We start from the raw sequence: 27,798 nt of genomic DNA on the forward strand, positions 1-27,798 counted from the left end.
TTTATACTCTAAATTAAGTGAGTCATCAATGAAAATAATTTTGCAACAATGTATAATAATATAATAATGTATAATATGAATAATAAAAAAGATGCCTTTACTTAAGGTTAATGCCCCCTCTCCAAAAATGATTTCACTATCTCTTCCTGGCACATTTACAAAAAGGAAGTATTTCTCTTACATATATTTAAACGTAATGTTAATATTGAGACAGGAAATAGGTCTCTGCTATCCAAGCTTTGTTTTTGTTTCTTTCGACTTCATTTCTCGAAGCCTAGTTGGTGATCATTAATCATGGACTTGGTGAGTTTCTTTCTATGTTATGCTTGTCTGATGTAGATAGTATTTCAGATTTTTTTAATCGTTGGACAATGTTATCCACTATGCTTTAGAGACTGAGCATTAGAGACACAGGTTATATCCCTGGCTGGATAAATGATAAGGATACCAAATTATGGTTCTATCTACTAATAAGCGAATGAGCAAAGTGAAGAGTCATTTTCCAAAGTTTTCTCTTTCAGCTCCTTAGTAGATAGTAGGTAAGTCCTTAACTATGGCAATTCTACGTAAGGATACCACGTTGGAAGTTTTTTTACTAAACAGGTAAAGAATCAAAATAAAGAAAAGCTCTTTTCTCATTTACAAATTTCAGAGATTAATTAAACTTTGAGACAAAATTCGTTTTTTTCAGAATTCATATTTTACGAATTTGTGATGATTTGAAATGTGATTTTTTTTTTCACCAGTGCACATTCCTATCACATATCTAATATGTATTAAGTGCCTGATTATGTTTAACTATTCCTTTTTAATCATAATGTACTACATTTTGCTAATTTGCAGACAAGGAATGTGACAATTAGAAAGACTGACAGCCATGGAAACTGACAAACACAGACTTTGACAGCCAGAAAAACAGACAAGCAAAGACTGTATTAGCCAAAGAGAGACTGATATGTAATATTACAACCAGCTGCTACAATGCTAAACTCGGTGGTTTGCAAAGTTCGTGCTGCACTGCTATCTTCATACTGAGTCCATACTCTGTTTAACACGTACTAAACATAGCATGTTCCAGACTCTCTACAGGACAAGTTAAATAGATAACAAAACTAACACACAAGCACAAAGTATCAAAATATAGAAAAAAGTAAGTATGAAACATATATACGTGTATCCACTGCTAGCCAGTATATAAATATGAACATATATACATATGTCTGCCTGTCTGTCTGTCTATTAACATAAAAAAAACTATTTTCATAGTATCCCTTGCACAATTTGAACACTTTCCTAAGAAACATGAAAGATATTAACAAGTACAAAAAAGTTACATTTGCGAAACTAGGTGCCAGAGTTGCTATATCCACTTATTACTCTATGAAGTGCTAGTTACAATCAACATATACATCATTAACAGATTGTAATAAACACACACATATTTTGTATTTAACCTTGTCAAAAAAAATACAGTATGTTTGTTTTAAATTTGGTCTGTCTGTTGCTGTCAGAGAGACTGATAGACAAATGCTGTGGCAGACAGACTGATAGACATGGATGGCCATAGAGAATCAATAATCATAGACAGAAAGCTAGCCAAAGAGACCATCAGTATGTTTCTGTTAACCATTCTGACAGAGTAAGACTTGCAAAATAATGACTGACATGGTCACACTGGCAAACAAATAGTGAACAGAATAATTACTGACATACAGGCAGACTGTAAAATATTTTAGTACAAGAATAATGGAGTTGCAAAATAAAAAAATATACTAATGAGTATTGGGTGTCAGGCCTTCAGCGTGTACTTTGGCAACCTCTGCCAGTGTACTTTGCCACTCATATCTGGTGTCACTATAGCGTGCCTTTAGAAAGGAAAAACGTTTTTCACTGTAAGCTAATAGCAGTCAGTGTCCTTAAAGCGGGTGTCAGGCCTTCAGTGTGTACTCTGTCAACCTCTGCAAGTGCAGATTGCCACTCATATCTGGTGTCACAATAGCGTTGATTTAAAAACATTTTTTTTTTCACTGTTATAGATTGAATAGCAGTTAGTTGTCTTCAAGCAGGTGTGTCAGGCCTACAGTGTGTACTCTGCCAACCTCTGCCACTGCACAGTGCCACTCATATCTGGTTGCACAGTAGCTTGCACGCATAGTACCACTAATCCAAAAAAAAATGACAGGCAGAGGCAGGCCACCCCGCAGGGGACATCATGGTCATGGTGCTGTGATTCCCTTTTGCCCTAGAATAATGCCCAGTTTTCAGAGGCCACGTACCCTGAACTTGAAAAGTTCTGAGGACATAGTTGACTGGTAGTGATGTCGCGAACACCAAATTTTCGGTTCGCGAACGGGAACTTCCGCAAACGTCCGCGAACCAGCGAACCGGGCGAACCGGGCGAACCGGGCGAACCGCCTTTGACTTCAATGAGCAGGCGAATTTTAAAACCCACAGGGACTGTTTCTGGCCACAAAAGTGATGGAAAAGTTGTTACAAGAGGACTAACACCTGGACTGTGGCATGCCGGAGGGGGATCCATGGCAAAACTCCCATGGAAAATTACACAGTTGATGCAGAGTCTGGTTTTAATACATAAAGGGCATAAATCACCTAACATTCCTAAATCACAATGGATATGGATTGACACCTGACATATGACATATTGACACCTTGACATATGGATTGACACCTTGACATATGGATTGACACCTGTCCTCAGAGACCCTGATACACACTGACACAGAGCAGAATAGGGACTGTTCCCCCTACATAGGGTCACTTGGCAGGAATGGATTGACACCTGTCCTCAGAGACCATGATACACACTGACACAGAGCAGAATAGAGACTGTTCCCACTACATAGGGTCGTGGGAGGAGGAGGATGACTTTCACCTCTTCCCCTGTTAGATTCCCGTTGTGCTGCGACATCACCCTTATATGCTGTGTAAAGCATACTTTTTCATTTTTTTTGCAAATGCTGCATCCTTTCCGACTTGTAATTCGGTAACATTTCCGCCACTATCTGCTTATACCGGGGGTCTAGTAGCGTGGACACCCAGCACAGGTCATTCTCCTTCAGCCTTTTTATACTAGGGTCCCTCAACAGGCACGACAGCATGAAAGACCCCATTTGCACAAGGTTGGATGCCGAGCTACTCATTTCCCGTTCCTCCTCCTCACACAGAGCAGAATAGGGACTGTTCCCCCTACATAGGGTCACTTGGCAGATGTGGATTGACACCTGTCCTCAGAGACCAATATACACACTGACACAGAGCAGAATAGAGACTGTTCCCCCTACATAGGGTCACTTGGCAGATATGGATTGACACCTATCCTAAGGATCCCTGATACACACTGACAAAGAGCAGAATAGAGACTGTTCCCCCTACATAGGGTCACTTGGCAGATATGGATTGACACCTATCCTCAAAGCCCCTGATACACACTGACACAGAGCAGAATAGGGACTGTTCCCCCCACATAGGGTCACTTGGCAGGTATGGATTGACACCTGTCCTCAGAGACCATGATACACACTGACACAGAGCAGAATATAGACTGTTACCCCTACATAGTGTCACGTTCCGTTCCTGGCTGCGGATCATTCTGGTAATGGCTTCTGGTATCCAGTACTCCTTTTGCTATTCTTGTTTAATATTTCTTGGTTTTTGGTTTTCTATTCTGTGTCTGGTTTTCTTTATGCTGGGATTTCTGGGTTCATTCCTATAGTTCATCCCTGGATTTCCCAGTCTCCAGGTTTCCTTTAAATGTTTGTTTTATTTGCCACACCCTTATGTTTCCAGCTTTCATTATGTGTTAGAGTTCCTGCAGGCAGCGGCTCAAAGCTTCTGTCCTTTCTTGCAGGTAAGTGCTATATATGTGTTCTTAATCTGTGGTTGTTTTAGCATACATTAGGCAGTGTAGGACCTGCCAGATATGGGGTACATTGGCGTTGTTGGCAGGCTTATGCAATGTATGATCATATAGTGTGACTAAACCCCCATGATTTCCATATGTAGTACTTAGTTATTTCTCCTCTTGTTTTGCCTGTTATCTTGTGTCTTAGTTTGTATATACCTGTCCATGTTCAGTCCTGTCCAGTCATGCCCATGTTTAGTTAATGTTCCCTTATGTATTGTGTCATGTTCTGGGTTTAGCTTCCTATCCTTCTCTGGTTCTGGGTTCTACTAGTTATGTCTTGTTTTCATGTTTGGTGCCTGTTCTAGCTTTGTCTTGTTTCTAGTACTGGATACACCCTTGCTGCAGAGCCTCCCTATTCAGCTCCTGTGAGGTCTGCTTATTTCCTAGCTCCTAGTTCCTTGGATCCGCAGAAGCTGAATCAGGGTTCTGGTTGTGGCTGCACAAACGCTGGTGCTCAACACCAGGGGGCGTGCGGTTACCCTGCACCAGACCCTGCTAATCCACCTCCATGCTGAAGACTCCCACTTAACATCAGGCATATTGGGTCCCGGTCCATGCACCGCCACCTGGACACTGTGTCTGGGTTCCGGGCACCGGACTACCACCCTGACACATAGGGTTACTTGGCAGGTATGGATTGACACCTGTCCTCAGAGACCATGACACACACTGACACAGAGCAGAATAGAGACTGTTCCCCCTATATAGGGTCACTTGGCAGGTATGGGACAACTGTCCACAGAGACCATGATACACACTGACACAGAGCAGAAAAGAGACTGTTAACCCTACATAGGGTCACTTGGCAGATATGGAATGACACCTGTCCTCAAAGCCCCTGATACACACTGACACAGAGCAGAATAGGGACTGTTCCCCCTACATATGGTCACTTGGCAGGTATGGATTGACACCTGTCCTCAGAGACCATGATACACACTGACACAGAGCAGAATAGGGACTGTTCCCCCTACATAGGGTCACTTGGCAGGTATGGATTGACACCTGTCCTCAGAGACCATGATACACACTGACACAGAGCAGAATATAATAAACAAATATGAATACCGCACTCAATCAATAGCATAAATAAATGTTAAACCTATGCTTAATTTCATAGTATTTATTGTAAAGCATATAAGTATAATTCATAAAGATAATGGTATTTCATCAGATTGGCACATAATTCATCTTATATACACAAACTATGTACAAATATCTATCTAGACACAGTATCTTCCTATGTGTAATGAATAGTTCAAAAAAGTGAAAAAAATAGAAAAAATTGGAAAGAAAAAAAGTCAAAAAAGATAAAGAGAAAAATGAAGAAAAGGCAAAAAAGAAAAGAATAAAAATGAAAAAACTGCAAAAATGAAAAAATGGAAAAATAATGAAAAAATGAGAACTGCAAAAAATGAAAGAGATGAAAAAATTATCAAATATAAGTCCTAATAAGTGGCAGTCCAGTATATAGTGCACTATATGTTTGCCCACTATCTGTGGGTAGATCTCACCAATGTCGTCTGTTTCTTTATGCTGTATCCTGTAGGAAGGTGCTGTAGTCTGTGAGAGATGGTCTGGATGGAGGGGATGAATAAAACGATTTCCTGATGGTAGAAAGAGTGATCACCACTCTGTATCTGCTGGTGGTTGGTCAGATCTGTTTGTAGTCAATGAAGTCAATCGGCAGTATAAGGCTCCTTTGGAGATGGACTGTAGTTGATAGAAGGGCTTTCCTTGTGAGCTTTCCTTGTGAATGGGCTGCGCGCTCGGGACATATGCGTCCCTTCGGTGGCCCCAGTGTCCGTGCTGTCAAAAGGAAAACATCAGGGTTTAAATATCCTCAGATTAGGCGGCAAACCCTGCCGCATTAAGTCCACGGTCCTACTTCCGCATTCCGACGCATACGTGCGTCATTGAGTCATGCGTATTTCACACAACTTTATTGAAAACGAGCATTCTGATAGAATTCTTAAGCTTGCGAAAATACAGGTTGTTTGTGTTACCACAATGCATTTACAGATACAAATGTGAATCGGACCGTGCAGTAGGGATCTATATATAAACCCCAATGAGAATAAGGATATAAATTTTATATAAACAATGGATTAATATGTACACCAATGATAATGCATAGGTACTGCATCAATGGATGCATATCTTATAGACAGGCTTGCATACACTTAAAACACAGAATAGTATATTGTGTCGTTATGTTAATGCTCACCTGTAACAGGAGATCAAGAGGGAAAAGCGAAATCTTGTTGTGAGAAAGCTAGTTGGGTAACCAGCTGTATGAAAAAGAAAGAACAACTATTATATTCTCCAATAGAGATTTGGTTAAAACTGCAAAAAATTTTTTAAAAAATATACAAAAAATGTATTTAATAGACAATGAAAGGGAGGGGGAAGAAAAAGTTTATTTAAACAGGTTTATTAGGAACAGGTAACTAGTACAATGCAATCGACCTGTCTACTATGACCCCATTGTGTCCCTAGACCCTGTCTGTGGGGGACCCTGTAATAGCGACAGGTAGCGGACCCTTAAGAGTCAAATTGTTGGCAGGAGAGAGCCACGGACCAAAATTAGTCAAGGGGAGCCTCTGTACGGAGCACAAAATCCCAGATCAGACAATAGTGAGGATATCGGAATATAAATATTTTATAAGAAATGTTTAAGGTCATAATCCTCATTGAGTCCTAGCGATGACAGAGTCTCCAAGATACTGATCCATTTGGTCTCTCTCTGGAGTAAGAGCTTCTGTCTGTCTCCCCCCCTTCGTAGGGGTGGGATTCTGTCTAGGATTTGGAACCTCAATTGGTTCACGTTGTGGCCATGTACCGTATATACTCGAGTATAAGCCGAGTTTTTCAGCACATTTTTTGTGCTGAAAAACCCCAACTCGGCTTATACTCGAGTCAATAGTCTGTATTATGGCAATTTGCATTGACATAATACAGACTGGGGCTGTGGGGGCTGCAGAGAGCGTTACTTACCTCTCCTGCAGCTCCTGTCAGCTCTCTTCTCCTCCGCGCCGTCCGGTCAGCTCTTCTGTCAGCTCCCACTGTAAGTCTCGCGAGAGCCGCGGCTCTCACGAGACTTACAGTGGGAGCTGACTGAGGTGCTGAACGGACGGCGCGGAGGAGGAGAGAGCTGACAGGAGCTGCAGGAGAGGTAAGTAACGCTCTCTGCAGCCCCCACAGCCCCCCCCACTGAACTGCCAATGCTGGACCACCAGGGAAGGAGAGCCCCCCTCCCTGCCATGTATCAAGCAGGGAGGGGGGACGAAAAAAAAAAATCGAAATAATAGAATATTAATAAGTAAAAAAAAAAAATATTACAAATAAAATAAAAAATAACCATAAAAAAATATTAAAATAATAAAAAATAATAATAAAATAAAATAAAAAATAATAAAATAAAATATTAAAATAATTAAAAATAATAATAATAAAATTGCCCACCCCCACAAAGGCTCTGCAACACACACACACACACACACACACACACACACTGCACACATACTCATACACACACTGCACACATACACACACACTGCATTCATACACACACACACACACTGCATTCATACACACACACACTGCATTCATACACACACACACTGCATTCATACACACACACACTGCATTCATACACACACACGCTGCATTCATACACACACACGCTGCATTCATACACACACTGCACACACACTGCACTCATATACACACGGTGCACTCATATACACACATGCTGCACTCATACACACATGCTGCACTCATACACACATGCTGCACTCATACACACATGCTGCACTCATACACACATGCTGCACTCATACACACATGCTGCACTCATACACACATGCTGCACTCATACACACATGCTGCACTCATACACACATGCTGCACTCATACACACATGCTGCACTCATACACACATGCTGCACTCATACACACATGCTGCACTCATACACACATGCTGCACTCATACACACATGCTGCACTCATACACACATGCTGCACTCATACACACACACTGTAAATAAATATTCAATTAATATAATTTTTTTAGGATCTAATTTTATTTAGAAATTTACCAGTAGCGGCTGCGTTTCCCACCCTAGTCTTATACTCGAGTCAATAATTTTTCCCAGTTTTTTTGGGTAAAATTAGGGGCCTCGTCTTATATTCGGGTCGGCTTATACTCGAGTATATACGGTATTTTAAAATGTCTGGGTACCGGAGCTTCCACTTTATTGTGTAATAATGCCGCCCTGATGCTCCTTTTGTGCTCCCCTATCCGCTCTTTCACTGGCCTGATGGTCTCCCCCACATAAAGGAGCCCACAGGGACACTTTAGAGCATACACGACAAAGTCCGAGTTGCATGTATAATAGTCTTTAACAAAAAATTTTTTACCTGATCTAGGATGAACAAAATATTCCCCCTTAATGACACTGTTACAATGTGAACAGTTAAGACAAGGAAAGGTGCCCTTCTTGGGTTCTGAAAAAAACCTAGTCTATTTTTTAGAGGTACCAATATCTGACTTCACTACCATGTCACCACCCTGACACATAGGGTTACTTGGCAGGTATGGATTGACACCTGTCCTCAGAGACCATGACACACACTGACACAGAGCAGAATAGAGACTGTTCCCCCTATATAGGGTCACTTGGCAGGTATGGGACAACTGTCCACAGAGACCATGATACACACTGACACAGAGCAGAATATAGACTGTTACCCCTACATAGGGTTACTTGGCAGATATGGATTGACACCTGTCCTCAAAGCCCCTGATACACACTGACACAGAGCAGAATAGGGACTGTTCCCCGTACATAGGGTCACTTGGCAGGTATGGATATACACCTGTCCTCAGAGACCATGATACACACTGACACAGAGCAGAATAGAGACTGTTCCCCCTACATAGGGTCACTTGGCAGGTATGGGACACCTGTCCTCAGAGACCATGATACACACTGACACAGAGCAGAATAGAGACTGTTCCCCCTACATAGGGTCACTTGGCAGATATGGATTGACACCTGTCCTCAAAGCCCCTGATACACACTGACACAGAGCAGAATAGGGACTGTTCCCCCTACATAGGGTCACTTTTCAGGTATGGATTGACACCTGTCCTCAGAGACCATGATACACACTGACACAGGGCAGAATAGGGACTGTTACCCCTACATAAGGTCACTTGGCAGTTATGGATTGACACCTGTCCTCAGAGACCATGATACACACTGACACAGAGCAGAATATAGACTGTTACCCCTACATAGGGTTACTTGGCAGATATGGATTGATACCTATCCTAAGGATCCCTGATACACACTGACAAAGAGTAGAATAGAGACTGTTCCCCCTACATAGGGTCACTTGGCAGGTATGGATTGACACCTATCCTAAGGATCCCTGATACAAACTGACACAGAGCAGAATAGGGATGTGGAATAGTACCTGGAGAGCTGTGGGGGTGCCGTTGATGTGGAGCAAGACGCAGCAGCAGCCGAGGAGGTTATGAAAGAGGATGGAGTAGGAGGAGTAGAGGAGGTGACAGCAGGCCTGCCTGCAAGTCATGGCGGTGTCACCAACTACTCTGCAGAGCCACGCATTCCATGCTTGGCAGCCGTCAGCAGGTTTACCCAATGCGCAGTGTAGGTGATATACCTGCCCAGACCATGCTTTGCAGACAAGGTATCAGTGGTCAGATGGACCCTTGCCCCAACACTGTGTGCCAGACATGCCATTACTTCCTTTTGCACAGTCGAGTACAGGTTGGGGATTGCCTTTTGTGCAAAGAAATTTTGGCCGGGTAACGCCTCAGACTCCACCAGCTTGTATGGTAAAAGCTGGCGGGCTAATAGTTCAGACAAGCCAGGTGTCAGACACCGGGCAAGGGGGTGAGTTTCTGAAGCTTGCAGACAACTAACTGCTATTCAATCTATAACAGTGAAAAAAGTTTTTTGGTTTTAAATGCACGCTATTGTGACAGAAGATATGAGTGGCAATGTGCACTGGCAGAGGTCTGCAGAGTACACGCTGTAGGCCTGACACCCGCTTGAAGACAACTAACTGCTATTCAATCTATAACAGTGAAAAAGGTTTTTGGGTTTTAAATGCACGCTATTGTGACACCAGATATGAGTGGCAATGTGCACTGGTGAGGTCTGCAGAGTACACGCTGTAGGCCTGACACCCGCTTGAAGACAACTAACTGCTATTCAATCTATAACAGTGAAAAACTTTTTTTCTTTGTAAAGGCACGCTATAGAGACACCAGATATGAGTGGCAAAGTACACTTGCTGAGGTTGGCAGAGCACACGCTGAAGGCCTGACACCCGCTTTAAGGACACTGACTGCTATGAGCTTACACTGAAAAACTTTTTTTCTTTGTAAAAGCACGCTATAGAGACACCAGATATGAGTGGCAAAGTACACTTGCTGAGGTTGGCAGAGCACATGCTGAAGGCCTGACACCCGCTTTAAGGACACTGACTGCTAGTAAGCTACTCCTAAATAAATAAAGAAAATGGTTGAATATGTGTATGATTTGTATCTGAGGCCATTCTTATGGAGTACGTGGTGTTTATATTGTACCTCCCTCCCCTAGGAAATGTCAGAGAATGAATACCAGAATGCGAAGAGCCTACATTTAAACACCGTAACAGGTAAAAAATAATACAGAAACATAACAATAGTAATACACCTAAAGTCAGTCATAATGGAGATTATGGGAGACAGAGGGTAATGTCTCTAGAAAAGTGTAATCATAGCTGTTATGGGAAGTTAAGACTCATATACAGAGGAGAAGGATGGAATGCTAAATTGTTATGGAAGCAACCTAAAGCTAAATAGATGTTATCTCAGAAATAATGAATAATATTTTCTATATAAAGAAATATTTACTGTATATCTCGCTCAGATTTCAGGAAAAAAAAGCCATTACAAGCACAGAGTCCACAACAATGTTTTCGTGTACTTTATGGACTGGTTGCCCTATGTGTTGGACTTCTCATCATGACTGCCATGATAACTGCACTTGTCCCATGTAAGAACTGTATATTAATGATCTTATGAAGAAACATAGAGTTATTGATTCTAAACTGGTCAATGCGACTGGTTATTGATTGGTTATTGATTCTAAACTGGTCAATGCGAAAAGTCAAAACCAACAGCAGAGCATCCATTTAAAGTAACTATTGTACCACCTGCACTAGACCAAGTTCATCTTGGGTCTCCATATCCACCATGTTTTGTTTTGGTTTTTTTAACAAGAAAAATTACTCTTTTAAGCCCTGTGGCGAAACCAGCTTCGCCACTGAACTGGAGAGGCCTGGTTGTTAGCCTCCTGCCCAGCGATTATGGTCCTGGGAGATTGGGCCCTTTAAGAACAGTGTTCGCTCCTTTAATGACTATGGGAGAAGGATTGGCACTTACTAGAGGGCACTTCGGATACAGCCGAAGTGCCGAAGATACCGAAGTTGTCGAAGTGACCGGCATCGGGCAAAGGACCACGTGGCGGCGGCCATTTTAACTCGAACACCGCCGACCCGTATCATCGACTACACTTCGACACTTCGGCTAAAGTCGAAGTACCGAACACACTTCGAACGGGACTTAGTCGTTTTTATACCAGGAAGGGACCGACCGCACAGCCCAAATCCATGGAACTATTTTGGGCAAGAAAAGGTGCTTGCGGTTGGTCATAAAAGGACTTCCGTGTAACTTTTTATTTACTGAAGGGATTGGTATGATTTTTGAGAGTGTTTATGTTTAAAGTATGCTGAGTCTGAATATGTGGTTTTTATGTGGATGGGATGTATGGTTTAAAAGTTATGAAAGTGGTGTAAAAGTATATTTTAAACTGTATGCCTAATGGGATTATGTGTCACACTAAGGGGAGGGGATGTGTGGGAGGTAACATCTAAAGTCATTGGTTATTTTATGCCTCCCCCTGGGTGTGGCCTGTATGTGTGAGTTGGAAATAAAAGCCAGGCTGGATGAGCCAGTCCTCAGTTCCTGTTTAACCCTCAAAATGAAGTGTCGCCTCGTTCTTGGGGGGAATTGGATTGTAAGCTGACTGCCAGGAGTGTAAGCGGATTGTATGCTTTTCTTGTTCAGCTGTTCCAGTTCGGAGTGTTATTTCGTATCCAGATCGGGAGTTTGGTGTTCTGCAGTAGCTGTGCCTGTCTCTAGGAAAGGGGATTATCGCCTAAACGGATTGTATTCCCTTTTATGCTGAAACGGTCCGCAACAAGCCCCTTTCTGAAATTATATATATATATATATATATCAGCATTTGGATGTTTAGAAAGAGATCCTGAAAAAAAAACAAATAAAATAAAATGATATTAAAATATATTTTAACATTTCGATTAGAGTAATTAGTAAAAAAAAAAAAAATCTATACATATATTTAAATAAATAATTTTTTTTTTTATTTAAAATAAAAAGTAAAAATTATCCAAGGAGTGTAGATTGTCAGTGCCGACAGAGAGGGTGCATCCAAGTGGAGACCATCATCTACATGTTATCTTCTACTTGATATGAAAGCAGTAATTAAAGGGAAGCATAGAGGACTAAGCACAATTTACGTCAGGCGTCCCCAAACACAGTTTACATATCAAACATCTTAAATCTGTGTTTTTATATTAGGTACCCCAGAGATCATCTTCCAAGTTCTTAACAAAACTCTAACTAACTTTGCAGCTTTTTATTATGATCTAAGCTTTGCAGAGCTGTTGTTAACTGATCATTGATTATTGAAAAAAAACCATAGCATGAACTTATGTACTTGATAGAGTAGTGGCTCGAGGGCTCTCAGATAGCTCACTGTAACAATGACTCTTCTATTTATTTCTTGCGCAGACCATAAACTGAAAGAGATGAACCAAAAACTAGTTTTTGTTTATTAATCTGAATCTTAGTGTGAACTCACAGATGGAGTTTATTTCTCAAGAAGGTAAGTACGATTTGATTTAATTATTTATTAATATTTAAAGCCCTCGATACCTTCGAGCTGAAAGCATGGAATAATGCACTAGACTATGTTTATCTTATAAACACAATTCACGTTATTTACTAAAGTGAATTTGAACTACATTTCTGATTTAACTGGAAATATTCTCCAAGTCAGCTGTTTGGCTACTTTGGTTTTAAGTTGGAAATTCACTTCAAAATCCTTCTCACCTGCAACGAACTAAACAAATTCATGTTACTCTATGGCCAAATGAATTGATCCAGGATTTACGCAATGAATCGATTAGTTCAGGCATAGATTAACAGGAATTTGTAAAAGTGTAACATGCATGATAACTCCAATTGTTCACATCACATACAGGTACAGTATACACATACCACATTCCAAAAATATTAAATATTCCCCATCAATGCCTCCTTTTACCCCACCCACTGCGTTCCTGTTTGGGGTATGCTCATTGCATATAGTTTTGCAATTATTCCACAGCTGCTTCAGCTGTTACACCCTAGAATTAAAACAACACTCCGCTATTATACTCCAGGGGTGGGATCAGGCAGCCACACACAGGTACAGGCAGTCATGAACAGTTATGGGCAGATAGATGCACTCACACAATTACAGGCAGACAGTCACACACACAAAATGACAGACAGTAACACACAGAGTTACAGGCAGACAGTCACACACACACACACAGTTACAAGCAGACAATGAAGAATACACAGGTGCAGGCGGGCAGTCACATGTATACAGCCATACATACAGTCTAACTAACACACAGTTACATGTAGACAGCCACACACACAGTTACAGTCACACACTTGCAAACAGTCACACACAGCAATCACACATATAATACTTGCTTTCTGTGAATTTTCCCTTAAGTAATTTTAAAGGTTAACTGTCACTTTTCTAGTATTTATACCTTTGGATAACACATTGACAATTTTACAAATGACATCCTAATCCAGTTCAGGCAAGGCACAGGCAGGGCACACATTGCGAATGAAGAGGATAAATCGAAACTATGTATAAAAGCTGTTTTCTTTTTAAGTCCACACCATAACTTTCCAACATGGTCAGTTTCCTAGGTATAAAACCAAATATATATATATGCCATAGAACATAAATAGGTTTACACAGAATAAAAAGATGACACCAGGGGACTGCAGACAATATCACCACTTCAATGAGATGAAGCAGTTACATGCCTACAATGTCCCTTTAATAATGGAAAAAAATACATAAAAGGTGAAATAAATGAGCAACACTCTTTTTACATGACCCTCATTATTTCATTTCTCCTCTTCTCTGTATGGCCTCTCGATGCTGACCACCAGGGGCAAAGGACAGATAATGATTATTGACAGGGAGCTAAGATGGGGAAACTCAGTATTAGGATAAAAATGTGTTAATTTCTACATTTCATGTTATGTTTCACTATTCACAAACATATATTTGTTAAATACAGGAAATAAGTAAACATATTATTAACAACCTTGGGAAGTGACAGTTGTCATTTAACTTTAATATTAATTCAGCATTATTAATCAAAGCAGCACTGACATGCCAAACTTACCTTTCCCCATTCGCTTCCTCTTCTCTCCCTCTCTCAAGATCTTAATTTCCCACAATACTCACCTTCCTCTTGCTGCTTCATTGGGTGTTCGAACGCTGGCGAAACTACTGAATTTCATCCTAACAGAATGAGAACATCCTCCGATCCTATTCGTGCTGCGAGTAGATAGCTGCCTAATTCCCACGGTATTAGGAAGCTTTCTACTAAAAGGCTGAAAGACCTAAATTGGTCTTTCAGACAAATTTACTAATACTAAGTAAAGATTAAGTAATTAAGGGAGTTTAAGATCTCCCTTCTGCATCTACTCGCTATACCGCGAGTAGGGGCATGTCTACTAAATAGTGAGCAGCCAGTGGTCCCCCCTATTTTTTACTAGGGCTCCCACCCACTACTCATTGGTGGGTGAGGGCTGGGGGGTAGGCAATAGGTCCCCCCCATTGTATGTGAGGGCCCCCACCTGCTGCACATGGGTGGGGGTTAGGGGGAAGGCAGTAGGTCTCCCCCCATTAAAAGTGAGAGCCCCAACTCGCTGCTCATGGGTGGGGTCTGGGGGGGGGCGACACTAGGCCCCATCTGCCACTCATGAGTGGGGACCGGAGGGGGACAATAGGTCCTCTCCCCCCCTATTTTTTACTAGGGCCCCCACCCGCTGCTTATGGGTTGGGCCGGGGGGAGGCAGTAGGTTCCCTCCCATTATATTTTGAGTGTGACAGACAGGTTTGGGGGATTTAGAGAGAGGCTCTGTGTGGTTATAGTGACTGTAAATGATGAAAGGTATGTAGATTAAATAAGGAAGAGTTATTGAAGAGGGAACGAGATGGGGTTTGTAGAAGGCAAGTGAACGTGTTCTGTAATAGTTATAGGGGAGATTGTCATTGTTGAGAAAGTCCGCAATAAATGTGTGTTCTCTTGACAGGAAGGTTGCAGCATGATAATTTGAAATCCACCTTGGAGAGACTATCAGGCTGGGCGTTCAAGCAATTGGTTAGTAAGTAGATTATTGTACCACTGTATGCTTACTCGTGCTGGGTTTAAAAAGACACTCTAAATAAACAACTACATCTTAAACAGTTTTGGTGTATAGAACATACCCCTGCAATCTCACTGCTCAATTATCTGACACTTAGGAGTTAGATAAAAAAAAAAATTAAACCAAGTCACACCTCCCTGCATGTGATTCACACAGCCTCCATGAAAAAGAAAAATAAGGTCTGTTTTATAATTAGATCTTACAGCACACTATGTTTACTTTAGATATTCTTATTCCCTGCTGCGTTTATTGAACTTTTATCACACACAGGAAGTTGTAGGATTTATCAGCAATTAACAGAGCAGGCAAAATGAAAATCTAAATTAAACACACTGTCTAATAAGGACAACTTTAACATTTAGGCTATTACAGTCAATGTGTGGGGAGGATGTGTGTGTCTCAGCCAGTGGAAGTGTGGCACTGGGACAAAGGGGGGCTTTCGATTACTTATTTCCCAGGGGCCCTGGGAGTTGCCTGTCTGCTCCTGCCTCTGGTAGGTGCCAGACTATGGATAGACAGAAACCCCCTTTCAGTGTTACACTGCTCAAAACTGTTTTAACTCTGAATGAAGGGACAAGGTGATACTCCAAGAACTATAGCCTTTTCAATAAGATGAATGGCAAATACAATAGAATTTGCAGTTGTACAACAACAGGAGATCTACGATTTGCAGATCCCAGTACTAGAAAAAACATTTTAGGGGAATATATATTAACCCTTTCAGTACCAAGAGTTGGTCAAATATGATGATTGCCAGGTGTCGTGAATTATCAAACTATATAAAATATGTACGCATACACATATAAACTTTGGTCTGCCTACTTTAACAAACATTTATTCAGAGACAAAAAAAACAACATTCAAGTATGACACACAATCTAATTAAACTAAAACAATAACAATAACTCCAATCTAACTAACTGACAATAACAACTAAACCTTATAAAGTCATCAGATAACATGGCTCTCTCCTTCTGATACTGCTACCCCTGCCTCTTTATCCTTTGGTGGTTTTCAATTTTCGCACAACCCAAGAAACTCTGAAAATAAAGGTGGTGGCGTAGGGTTACTGCTCTCTCACCTCACTGCTCTTTCAAACCTCTACCCACACCCCCTTCCCTCTCTTTCTCTTCATTTGAGATTCATTCAATCCACCTTTTTAAACCCATCTCGGCTACCATTGCGGTTATCTATCATTCCCCACGTCTTTTCCGCCTGGCTTCCTCACTTCCTCTCCTCTAACATTCCATCTGTAATTCTGAGACTTCAACATTCCCATTAACTCACCCTTGACCTCAGCAGCCTCAAAACTACTTTCTATTACCTCCTCCCTTGGACTTTCACAGTGGGCTAATTCCCCCACCCATGTAGCAGGCAATACACAGGTGGGGTCTGGGTGATGACGACCTTATTTTCACTCATGATTGTACAGTCTCTACCATCTGCAACACTCCATTTCCCCTCTCAGATCATAATTTCCCATCATTTGCTCTCAATAGCCCCCTCCCCCAACAACCTTAACCTAACCCCCCTCAATTTAGAAGGAATCTGAGTTCTATAAACCTCCAGCAGCTGTCAGCTGATATCAATTCCCAACTATTATCCATTCCTGCTCACTCATGTCCCTCACTAGCTATCTCCTCATATAACTCTACCCTCACCTCAGCCCTGCCCACTGCAGCCCCTCTCCAAATACACACCGCAAGGAGGACACGCCCCCAACCATGGGACACTAAATCAACACGCTACCTGCAAAGATGTTCTCGTTCTGCTGAACACTGCTGGAGGCAGTCTCACACCGAGTCAGACTTTCTACACTACAAATCCATATTGCGATCATACAGCACAGCCAAACAGTCATACTTTCCTTCTCTTATTCGTTCAGGCTCCCACAATCCCAGGCGTCTCTTTGATACCTTTAACTCTCTTCTTTGCCCTGCTGTGGCCATGCCCCAAACTAACCTTACAGCTGATAGTCTTGCTTGCTACTTTACTGACAAGATTGAACAGATAAGGAAATAATTCCCACCACCTTGCCCCTCACCTTTTCAACCTCCCCCTGGACCATGCCTCTCCAACCCTTCCAACCTTCTCCCACTACTACTGAACAAGAGGTGGCTGCACTTATCCTTTCCTCTCGCCCCACCACTTGCCCGCTTGATCCTGTCCCGTCTCACCTTATTAGATCTCTCTTTTCTTGTCTTGTGCCCTCCTTAACACACATCTTCAACTGCTCCCTTTCTTCTGGCACTGTTCCTGCTGTCCTGAAACATGCTACTGTAGTACCCATCTTTAAAAAAAAAACAGGTCTTGACCCATCCTCCCCCTCTAACTATCGTCCTATATCCCTGCTCCCTTTTTCCTCAAAGCTTCTTGAAAGACTAGTCTTCAGCCATCTGGCCTGCTTCCTCAACTCCTACTCTCTCCTCGACCCTCTTCAGTCCGGCTTCTGCCCCCTCTACTCTACTGAGACTGCCCTTATCAAAGTCACTAATGACCTAATCACAGCTAAATCCATAGGTCTCTCCTCCATATTAATTCTTCTTGACCGTTCCGCTGCTTTTGACACTGTTGATCATGTTGTCCTTCTCCAAACGCTTCAATCACTCGGTCTCTGTTACTCTGTCCTCTCATGGTTTTCCTCCTATCTCTCCCAATGCCCATTCAGCATCTCCTTTTCTAATGATACCTCCACCATTCATCCTGTCTAAGTTGGAGTCCCTCAAGGCTATCCTTGGTCCCCTTCTTTTTTCTCTTTACACTGCCTCTCTTGGCAAGCTCATTACCTCTTTTGAATTCAAATACCACCTGTACACTGATGACACCCAGATATATCTCTCCTCCCCAGACCTCTCCCCTGATGTCCTGCAATGTGTCACCTCTTGCCTTTCTTCTATCTCTGATTGGATATCCTCCCGCTTTCTGAAACTGAATCTTTCCAAAACAGAACTTCTTGTCTTTCCTCCTCCTAATATTAATCCTCCTCTCTCGCTCTCCCTTCAGATTGGTGGTATCCATATCAGCCCATCCTTACAAGCACATTGTCTTGGTGTTACTTTTGATTCTCGCCTCACCTTTGAGTCTCACATCTGGTCTGTTGTCAAATCATGCCAATTCCACCTGCCCGCATCCGCCCCTTTCTTACACAAGATGCTACTAAAGAGCTTGTCCATGCTCTAGTAATCTCTTACATGGACTATTGTAACTCTCTCCTAATTGGTCTTCCCAATAGCAGTATTGCCCCGCTACAGTCTGCAATGAATGCTGCCGCAAGGCTGATTTTCCTCTCTAGTCGGTCCTCTCACACCTCACCCCTCTGTCAGTCCTTACATTGGCTTCCTGTATCCTATAGGAGTCAATTCAAAGTGCTAACCCATACCTATAAAGCATTGATCAAATCTAGCCCCTCTTATATCTCTTCACAGATCATTAGGTATGCCCCTTCTCGGTCTCTCCGCTCTGCCCGAGACCTTCTTCTGTCTGCTGCTCGTACCCGTACGCCCAACTTGCACTTGCAGGACTTTTCGCGGGCGGCTCCCGTCCTATGGAATAGCCTGCCTACCGCCATCAGACTCTCCCCTATTTTTAATCATTTAAGAAGTGCCTTAAAACTAATTTCTCTAGGAAAGCCTATGGCCTCCCAGACTAACCTCTACCTCACATACCTGTCTCTTGCTCTTTCCAAAAGGGCAGCACTCTACTCTCTCCTCCAGCTCTGCTCCACTCCCACCATATTTGATTGCCATTTCCTGTCCTAATGTGTTTTATACCCCACCTCCTATAGCCTGTAAGCTCATTTGAGCAGGGCCCTCTTCAACCCTTCGTTTCTGTGAGTTTTCTTGTAATTGTCCTATTTATAATAATCTAATAATTTAATAATAATAATCTAATAATATTGTAAAGCGCTACGGAATCTGTTGGCGCTATATAAATCGCCATAATAATCAGATCCCACTCACAGTTCACCATGATCATCTTAGCTCATGTCTGCTCACATGTCTGTTCAGTATCACATCCAAAAGGGAAGAGGGAGGAATGGAGATAAAGTAAAGTGGTTCTCTTTTTCCTGACTTGTAAAGGTATTGAATTATCTAATTACCATATCAAAGGGTAAAGCTTATCCCCCTATAAGAAAGACATTGCTGAGCTTGGTCACATGACCCCTGGTCACCATATTAGTTTGATGACAGAATGTCACCACACCAGGCATCTGAAAAGTTTAACAAAAAAACATTATGTCAGAATGTAAAGAAGGAAATCCAAAAAACAAGTCGCAAGACTGCACTGAGGACGGACAGCAGCTGAAATAGCCTGCCCTTCGGTGGGTCCCCGCTCAGAACTCAAGCTGGTTTAAGCTCATCTTGTGCCATTACAGAGAGAACATCTCTAAAGCATATCAGACTGATGCCACCCATACGGGCAGTCCAGATCTAAAATGCCAGCAAGTTCTCTCTGCACGAGAGACACAGCAAGAAGAAGGAAATCCATATGTTGTGCGGAGGTGTAGATATGAGTATATGTAAAAGGAACAGACAGCTGATTACATGACATCTGAAATACACAGTTTACTTGCTGCTTAATCATTTCAATGGGGATTTCTAGTTCTGAAGAATGAGAAATGGTTACAATCTAAGATTTCTTGAGAGGTAAGCACAGATGAGAAATATATATGTTGGGCACACATGTTTCTGTGAGATAAGGTAACGGACAGATAATAAAGTGTTAGCTAGATAGAAAGGAATGATAGAGGTTGCCAAAAACAGCGGGGAATCCCCTTTAATGAATAGAGAAATACAAAAGAAAAACCCAGAGGCAGCCTAGGAAAATAAATATTAATATTATGAAAATGAAATTAAGGTTATTCTTTAATATTTACTTTTCTAGGCTGCCTTCATTTTTTTTGTTGTGGATTTCCAAGGTACCAGACAGGTATAAAAAGAAACTTGCTATTATATACATATATATATATATATATATATATATATATACAGGGAGTGCAGAATTATTAGGCAAATGAGTATTTTGACCACATCATCCTCTTTATGCATGTTGTCTTACTCCAAGCTGTATAGGCTCGAAAGCCTACTACCAATTAAGCATATTAGGTGATGTGCATCTCTGTAATGAGAAGGGGTGTGGTCTAATGACATCAACACCCTATATCAGGTGTGCATAATTATTAGGCAACGTCCTTTCCTTTGGCAAAATGGGTCAAAAGAAGGACTTGACAGGCTCAGAAAAGTCAAAAATAGTGAGATATCTTGCAGAGGGATGCAGCACTCTTAAAATTGCAAAGCTTCTGAAGCGTGATCATCGAACAATCAAGCGTTTCATTCAAAATAGTCAACAGGGTCACAAGAAGCGTGTGGAAAAACCAAGGCGCAAAATAACTGCCCATGAACTGAGAAAAGTCAAGCGTGCAGCTGCCAAGATGCCACTTGCCACCAGTTTGGCCATATTTCAGAGCTGCAACATCACTGGAGTGCCCAAAATCACAAGGTGTGCAATACTCAGAGACATGGCCAAGGTAAGAAAGGCTGAAAGACGACCACCACTGAACAAGACACACAAGCTGAAACGTCAAGACTGGGCCAAGAAATATCTCAAGACTGATTTTTCTAAGGTTTTATGGACTGATGAAATGAGAGTGAGTCTTGATGGGCCAGATGGATGGGCCCGTGGCTGGATTGGTAAAGGGCAGAGAGCTCCAGTCCGACTCAGACGCCAGCAAGGTGGAGGTGGAGTACTGGTTTGGGCTGGTATCATCAAAGATGAGCTTGTGGGGCCTTTTCGGGTTGAGGATGGAGTCAAGCTCAACTCCCAGTCCTACTGCCAGTTTCTGGAAGACACCTTCTTCAAGCAGTGGTACAGGAAGAAGTCTGCATCCTTCAAGAAAAACATGATTTTCATGCAGGACAATGCTCCATCACACGCGTCCAAGTACTCCACAGCATGGCTGGCAAGAAAGGGTATAAAAGAAGAAAATCTAATGACATGGCCTCCTTGTTCACCTGATCTGAACCCCATTGAGAACCTGTGGTCCATCATCAAATGTGAGATTTACAAGGAGGGAAAACAGTACACCTCTCTGAACAGTGTCTGGGAGGCTGTGGTTGCTTCTGCACGCAATGTTGATGGATAACAGATCAAAACACTGACAGAATCCATGGATGGCAGGCTTTTGAGTGTCCTTGCAAAGAAAGGTGGCTATATTGGTCACTGATTTGTTTTTGTTATGTTTTTGAATGTCAGAAATGTATATTTGTGAATGTTGAGATGTTATATTGGTTTCACTGGTAAAAATAAATAATTGAAATGGGTATATATTTGTTTTTTGTTAAGTTGCCTAATAATTATGCACAGTAATAGTCACCTGCACACACAGATATCCCCCTAAAATAGCTATAACTAAAAACAAACTAAAAACTACTTCCAAAAATATTCAGCTTTGATATTAATGAGTTTTTTGGGTTCATTGAGAACATGGTTGTTGTTCAATAATAAAATCCTCAAAAATGCAACTTGCCTAATAATTCTGCACTCCCTGTGTATATATATATATATATATATATATATATATATATATATATATATATATATATATATATATATTGTAAAATGAAGATTCACACAATTACCAGTGGGGTTTTATGACTACTAGTGCATTCTGAAAGGGGAGAGGGAAGCAAAGAAATGGTTTACAAATGTTATGTATTGAGTGTCAGGGGAAGGAAGCTCTAATACACAGGTCTGGCCTTAGGTTTTTAGGTGCCCTGTGTAAATAATGTTCACAGAGCCCTTACCTGGTCACACCAGCAATGTTTATGTTCCATGGTTAAGACAGCCAGTAGATGGGCTTCTTGCAGTTTCACATGAATTGATGCTGGATGTCCTCCAGAATTTCCATAGGAAAGTATTAAGTCAATAATTCCCTATGGGGAAGGTCTAATCTGCCACAGTGCTCGACACACATGTGCATTAAGTCTCCCCATCACTGACGTCAGATGAGGTGAAGAGCCATCCAGCACCGAGTGACCTCAGTGCTGGAATCAGGTGAGTAGTTAAAGGATTATTTAGTCCATTAAACCCAGGGCGAGGGATTTAAGGACAGAAGGAATACAGCTTTCAACATATTTAGAGTTGAACTGTGTAATATTTTTTTCTTGAATAAGAGTTAAGGGTCAGGCCACCAACCACCACCACTATTTCATGCAGAGATGGGGTTGGAAACTTATCAAGGCTGCATTTTAAAGCCACTCAATCTTCTGACCTTGTTCAAAGCTACCACCGACTTCCGTTCAGTGCCATATATATCCGGATAACCATATATCTACCTGTTGCAGAATCCTTGGACCCCATCTGTGAACAAGGCTGGTCTTATTCCCACCTGAGCTGTTACAAATACTTCAAGGATAAGAAATCTTTCAATAATTCCAAAACATTTTGTGAGTCAAAAAACTCTCACTTGGTTGTAATCAACAGTGCGGCTGAAAAGGTTGGTTTAAAAACACTGACATGATTTAATAACAGTGCCATAACTATCTACCTGTCAGAAAAGAACATTAGCACTAATTTCTCATCCTACTGAAGAGTATTTTTATCCAGGGATCCCAATTTCAATTAATGACTAATAAAATATAAAAGTAACATAACGGCCAACATTAACAAGGTATTCCATAAAGTGAGAATTCAAAATGAATTCAATGAGAATTTTACATTTTAGCCCAAAGCAGACAAACTGAAAGCTTAGATATTTTTTTACAATTCGGATATTTTGGCATTAGATGTGTAATTCACTTTTAATTTACTTTTAATTCTCATGTTAGTGAATAACTCACATTTATATTATATGAGGGTGATCATACTTACACAAACATATACTGAATTAAGGGTGTGTTCTTAATTGGTGTTACAAAAACTGATAGGACTATAATTAATGAGTACTCCCCAATGCAGGCCTTTTTCAAAGAATATATAAGAAAATATATAACTGTTGGCCCATTAAATATTTATCTTGTGAAACACTATATATGCCACCATGAAAGTGAGTGATATATCTGTGTACATACCAAAAATCACCTATGTTAAATCTTAAATTAAATCAAGGAACAGAAAGGAGACATATAGGCCATGGTTTAAAATTTGTGGATACACTTTTCAAATGATTTCATATTTTTGGATACACTTTTAAATGGATGTACTATTTTGAAAACATTTTAATATTTTAATAATTTGATATTTTTTTAATAAATAATTTTTTTAGTTTTTTTTTTTCCAAAATATTAAATCATTTATAAAGCTTATTCAAAATTATTGAACTGGAACCCTATTTGTGTATTTAGAGTGTATAAATAACCGGGTGTTAATAATTCACTTCGCACATACATATATTGAAAGTTGCATACATGATCTGTGTTATATAAATAGAATTTGTAAAATAAAATACAAAAAAATATGCAACAAATATATGCAGCAATTTAAAATAAAATACTATGTGAAACAAAAAACTGAAAAATATCCTTAAAGATAAAGATGATTCTATCATGTTTCTCTTTCCTTAAAAAAATACATAAATGGAGAAAAAAAGTAGAAGAAAAATAAATATAAAAGTAAAAAGAGAATACAAAAGTGAGAAAGCCAGAATGTGGTATGATATGAGTAGAGTAATGGGAATAGAGTGCCTGTGAGTTGATGTAAAGAAGCAGATTCTAATAGAACTTGCTAGGAAGTAGGTGTATGCATTAATGGGAATGGAATGAGCTTTGATTGTTTCATTCTTCATCTCTACAAGGAATATATAGTTGAATTTACTGGCAATGAGATATATTGGATCGGTCTTTCTAAGGAAAATGGTGATTGGAAATGGGTTGACGGAACAAGATATGACCTTAATCAAACGTAAGTAGATTCAAGTGCAGCTGTTTTTTGACTAATTTACCATAGTCCAAATGGCCCCATACCGAATGGGTTAAACCATGTGATGTTGTATTGGACCATTCAGACTGCAAAATCCAGAAATTTTTTGTGGAATTCATAAATGTATGGATTTTTTAACTAACTCGGACGACTGAAATCCAGACCGAATGCTGCAAATCCAGGCCCGTATTTAGAAAGATGTGAACTCTTTGTATGCTAGCAGCATTTAGCATCCAGCAGGTAAATAGTTAAAATAACAATTAACCAGACACCAAAGAAAAACACATAGAAAAAAATTAAAATAAAGAAAAAAGATTATATGGATTCAATAAGACCCTCAAATTACTATAATAGTAATAACTTCACATAACACCTCCACATGTCTCCATGTGCTATGTGGCAGGTGTGGGCACATCTTCTAAATGTTGGGTTGGTGGATGTCCTAATATTAGTAATAAAAGGAGGGGCTTATTGTCCACCCATGGGTGGCAGGTGGGGGTGGAGGCCTAATTTATTGTAAAATAGGGTGGTGGACATGCCATTGTACACATGCCATTAAAATTAAAGTCCATACCTACCCCCTAATAGTAAGCAGGGAGCCAATAGATCTAAAAAGTGTTCAATTACACGTACCATTCAAAGTTTTATTTTTTCTAATACTTCAGCCCCCCAAAAATATCAAATAAAAATACAGAATAACCAACACCACTAAATAAATTTAAAAAAGGTCCAATCACAAAAATCAAAACCGTGTTGCAAAGCACTTTTATAGGCTTTACTACACTATGATGGCTACCAAAAATGTGGGTACATTTTCCAAACTTTGCAGTATGACCAAAAGTCACTTCTTTCAAGACTTGGCTGTCAGAGCGGATTGGTTGTCTTACTAGTCAACCAATCAGAGAGATCTTGGGCATATTGCAAAGCATGGAAAATGGCTACCCAGTCACTAGGTTCATATATATAGTAGATAAGCCATGCCCCGTGGAGAATTATCAAGGTAATCCACCTCTTTTACAGTAATACGACAGTCTTATCAACCCTATAGGATGTTTTATTCTTACTTTCATTTTCTTTTCTTACTTTTTAATTAACCTTATTCCGCTAAGGATTTTTAACTAACTACCCACTGTCTGCTAGTGCTGTCAGTGGGCAAATAGTTCTTCAAATTATCGATTCACTTGCAAAAAGTAAGTGAATGATAATTTGCAAATGTGTCTCCTTCGCATGCATTCTGTTTATCCTTGGCTGCCATGCAGATCAATGTCCGAATCCTGTGCTGTAAATTGGTTCGGATGCAGATATTAGTGATTTTCTAATGCATTTGAACAAATTCTACAAAATCGGTCAGATATGGAATTCGGTAATTTTAACCATATTTTGTCCATTGGAACAAAATCTGATATTTGGTCAAGAACCCTGTGTGTCTTCATGTTTTATTTTATAATCGCTTACCTTATAGCTACCCCATATTCTCTACTTATTGGTTACATCAGGAGGTACACTTCTCCATCAATAGAACTATCTTAACAATGAATCACGGGGCAGCGACCCAATGCATGAAAGTCTGCAAGCATGGCCAATAGGTTAAGCTATTAGTCACACCAAACATCAAAATGGGGAATAAATATTTATTATGTGACTGTGACCTGGTGCCAGACATGCTGGTTTGAGTGTCTTTAACCCCTTAAGGACCAAACTTCTGGAATAAAAGGGAATCATGACGTGTCAGACATGTCATGTGTCCTTAAGGGGTTAAACATTCTCATCTGGGATTTTAACATATAAAAGTGTCTAGATATTATAGCTAATGGTATGAAAAGTAAAAAGGGATAGATGTTCTGAGGGTGAAATTCCTTGTTAATAAAAAAAGCAAAAGAAGAATGACCAAACTGGTCCAAACTAAAATAACCATGCATTACAACAGTGCTGTGCAGAAGAGCACACATGCTAAGAACAGAAAGATGGCAACAGTGGGCACAGTTGTACCAAATCTACAGAGTGAAATCTTGGAAAAAAAGTTGACTTGTCTAACTAATCCGATTATTTGCTGCGTCATGCAGATACAAAGCATTTTTTTTTCTTCAAATACCATACCGTGGACCATAGAATATGGAGACCTATTGCTGATAAAGGCTAACAATACTCTCCACTACTAATGACTTTTTATCTAGAATATCTAAAACATATTCTAGATATACAGATATATATTGTAATATATATATATATATGTATATGTATATGTATATATATATATATATATATATGTGTGTGTGTGTGTATATATATATATATATATATATATATATATATATATATATCCTGACTAATTGAAGTAAAGGATTGATTTTTCTTAAGATATTACTTGAGTGCTATAATTTGTGTTGTTATTTGAATAGTCTACTAGATATCAGTAAAACATTATATAAACTAAACAACACAACATCCACTAAATTATTGTCTATTACATATACATCCTGTATATAATTTATGGGGTTATTTACTAAAGTCAGAATGGCATGTCGAACAGTGAGGATGAGGATACAGGAGTCAATGAGTGGCACACTCCACATATGGGTGGTCTATTTGTGCGGGAGTTTGTTTGGTAGGTGAATGAAATAATAATAGAGCGAAATTAACTGAAATGCCCTGAACACATAAGAGAATAAAACAGTAATTACAATTCAGGGACAGGGTGATCCGTTGCAGTGTTTCCCCCTTGTGGAACACTCTGGTTTGACCCTTTTTAGGTCAACTTGGGGATGTCTGGACTTGGGTTATGTGCTTAGTTCCATCTGTCAGGACAAACCATCGGCGTTGCCATTCTGCTTACCTGGCCGGTAGTGGAAAAAATGTAGGGTTGTAGTGCCAAATTGCACCATAGTAGTCGGTCATTATAACCCGCAATCCGGTTAAGCCACGCTAACAGATTGGAATCGGTGACCAATGTAAATTCCCGTGCAGACAAATAAGGGGTTAGTTTCTTCAATGCCCAACCAAGGCTAGACATTCTTTTTCCACTGCCGTGTAGCTCAGCTCCCGGGGCGACAACTTCCTACTGAGATATGTGACAGGGTGCCCTACTCCATCTTCTCCAACTTGGATTAGGACTGCCCCCAGTCCAAACATGGAAGCATCTGTGTGTACAATAAAACACTTGTTAGGGACTGGGGCAGCCAGGACAGGAGCATTGATCAGGGTTTGCTTTAGTGACTGTAACACGGCTTCACATGTTGGAGACCACAGGACCTGCCTGGGTAAGCTTTTCTTTGTCAGGTCAGTCAGGGGTTTGGCAATAGTGCTATATTCAGGTACGAAATGTCTGTAATACCCCGTGGTT

General features: G+C 40.5%; 1 protein-coding gene across 3 annotated transcripts in view; it reads left to right on the forward strand.

The window, feature by feature from the left end:
• Nucleotides 1-221: 221 nt before the first annotated feature.
• LOC134601545 (C-type lectin domain family 10 member A-like) overlaps nucleotides 222-27,798 on the forward strand; it is a 39,654-nt gene continuing 12,077 nt past the window's right edge. The window contains exons 1-6 of one of the 3 annotated variants that reach the window (XM_063446062.1): nucleotides 284-303; nucleotides 10,564-10,621; nucleotides 12,822-12,915; nucleotides 15,429-15,500; nucleotides 22,886-23,037; nucleotides 24,334-24,440. In XM_063446062.1, coding sequence (XP_063302132.1) covers nucleotides 12,894-12,915; nucleotides 15,429-15,500; nucleotides 22,886-23,037; nucleotides 24,334-24,440 — 353 coding nt within the window. In that variant the 5' untranslated portion in view covers nucleotides 284-303; nucleotides 10,564-10,621; nucleotides 12,822-12,893. Of the gene's footprint in view, nucleotides 304-10,563; nucleotides 10,622-10,875; nucleotides 11,002-12,821; nucleotides 12,916-15,428; nucleotides 15,501-22,885; nucleotides 23,038-24,333; nucleotides 24,441-27,798 lie in introns of those variants that run through there. The other 2 variants (XM_063446063.1, XM_063446064.1) reach the window with 2 other exon arrangements.

The sequence above is a fragment of the Pelobates fuscus genome, chromosome 3 (assembly GCF_036172605.1).
Source record: "Pelobates fuscus isolate aPelFus1 chromosome 3, aPelFus1.pri, whole genome shotgun sequence".
NCBI lineage: Eukaryota > Metazoa > Chordata > Amphibia > Anura > Pelobatidae > Pelobates > Pelobates fuscus.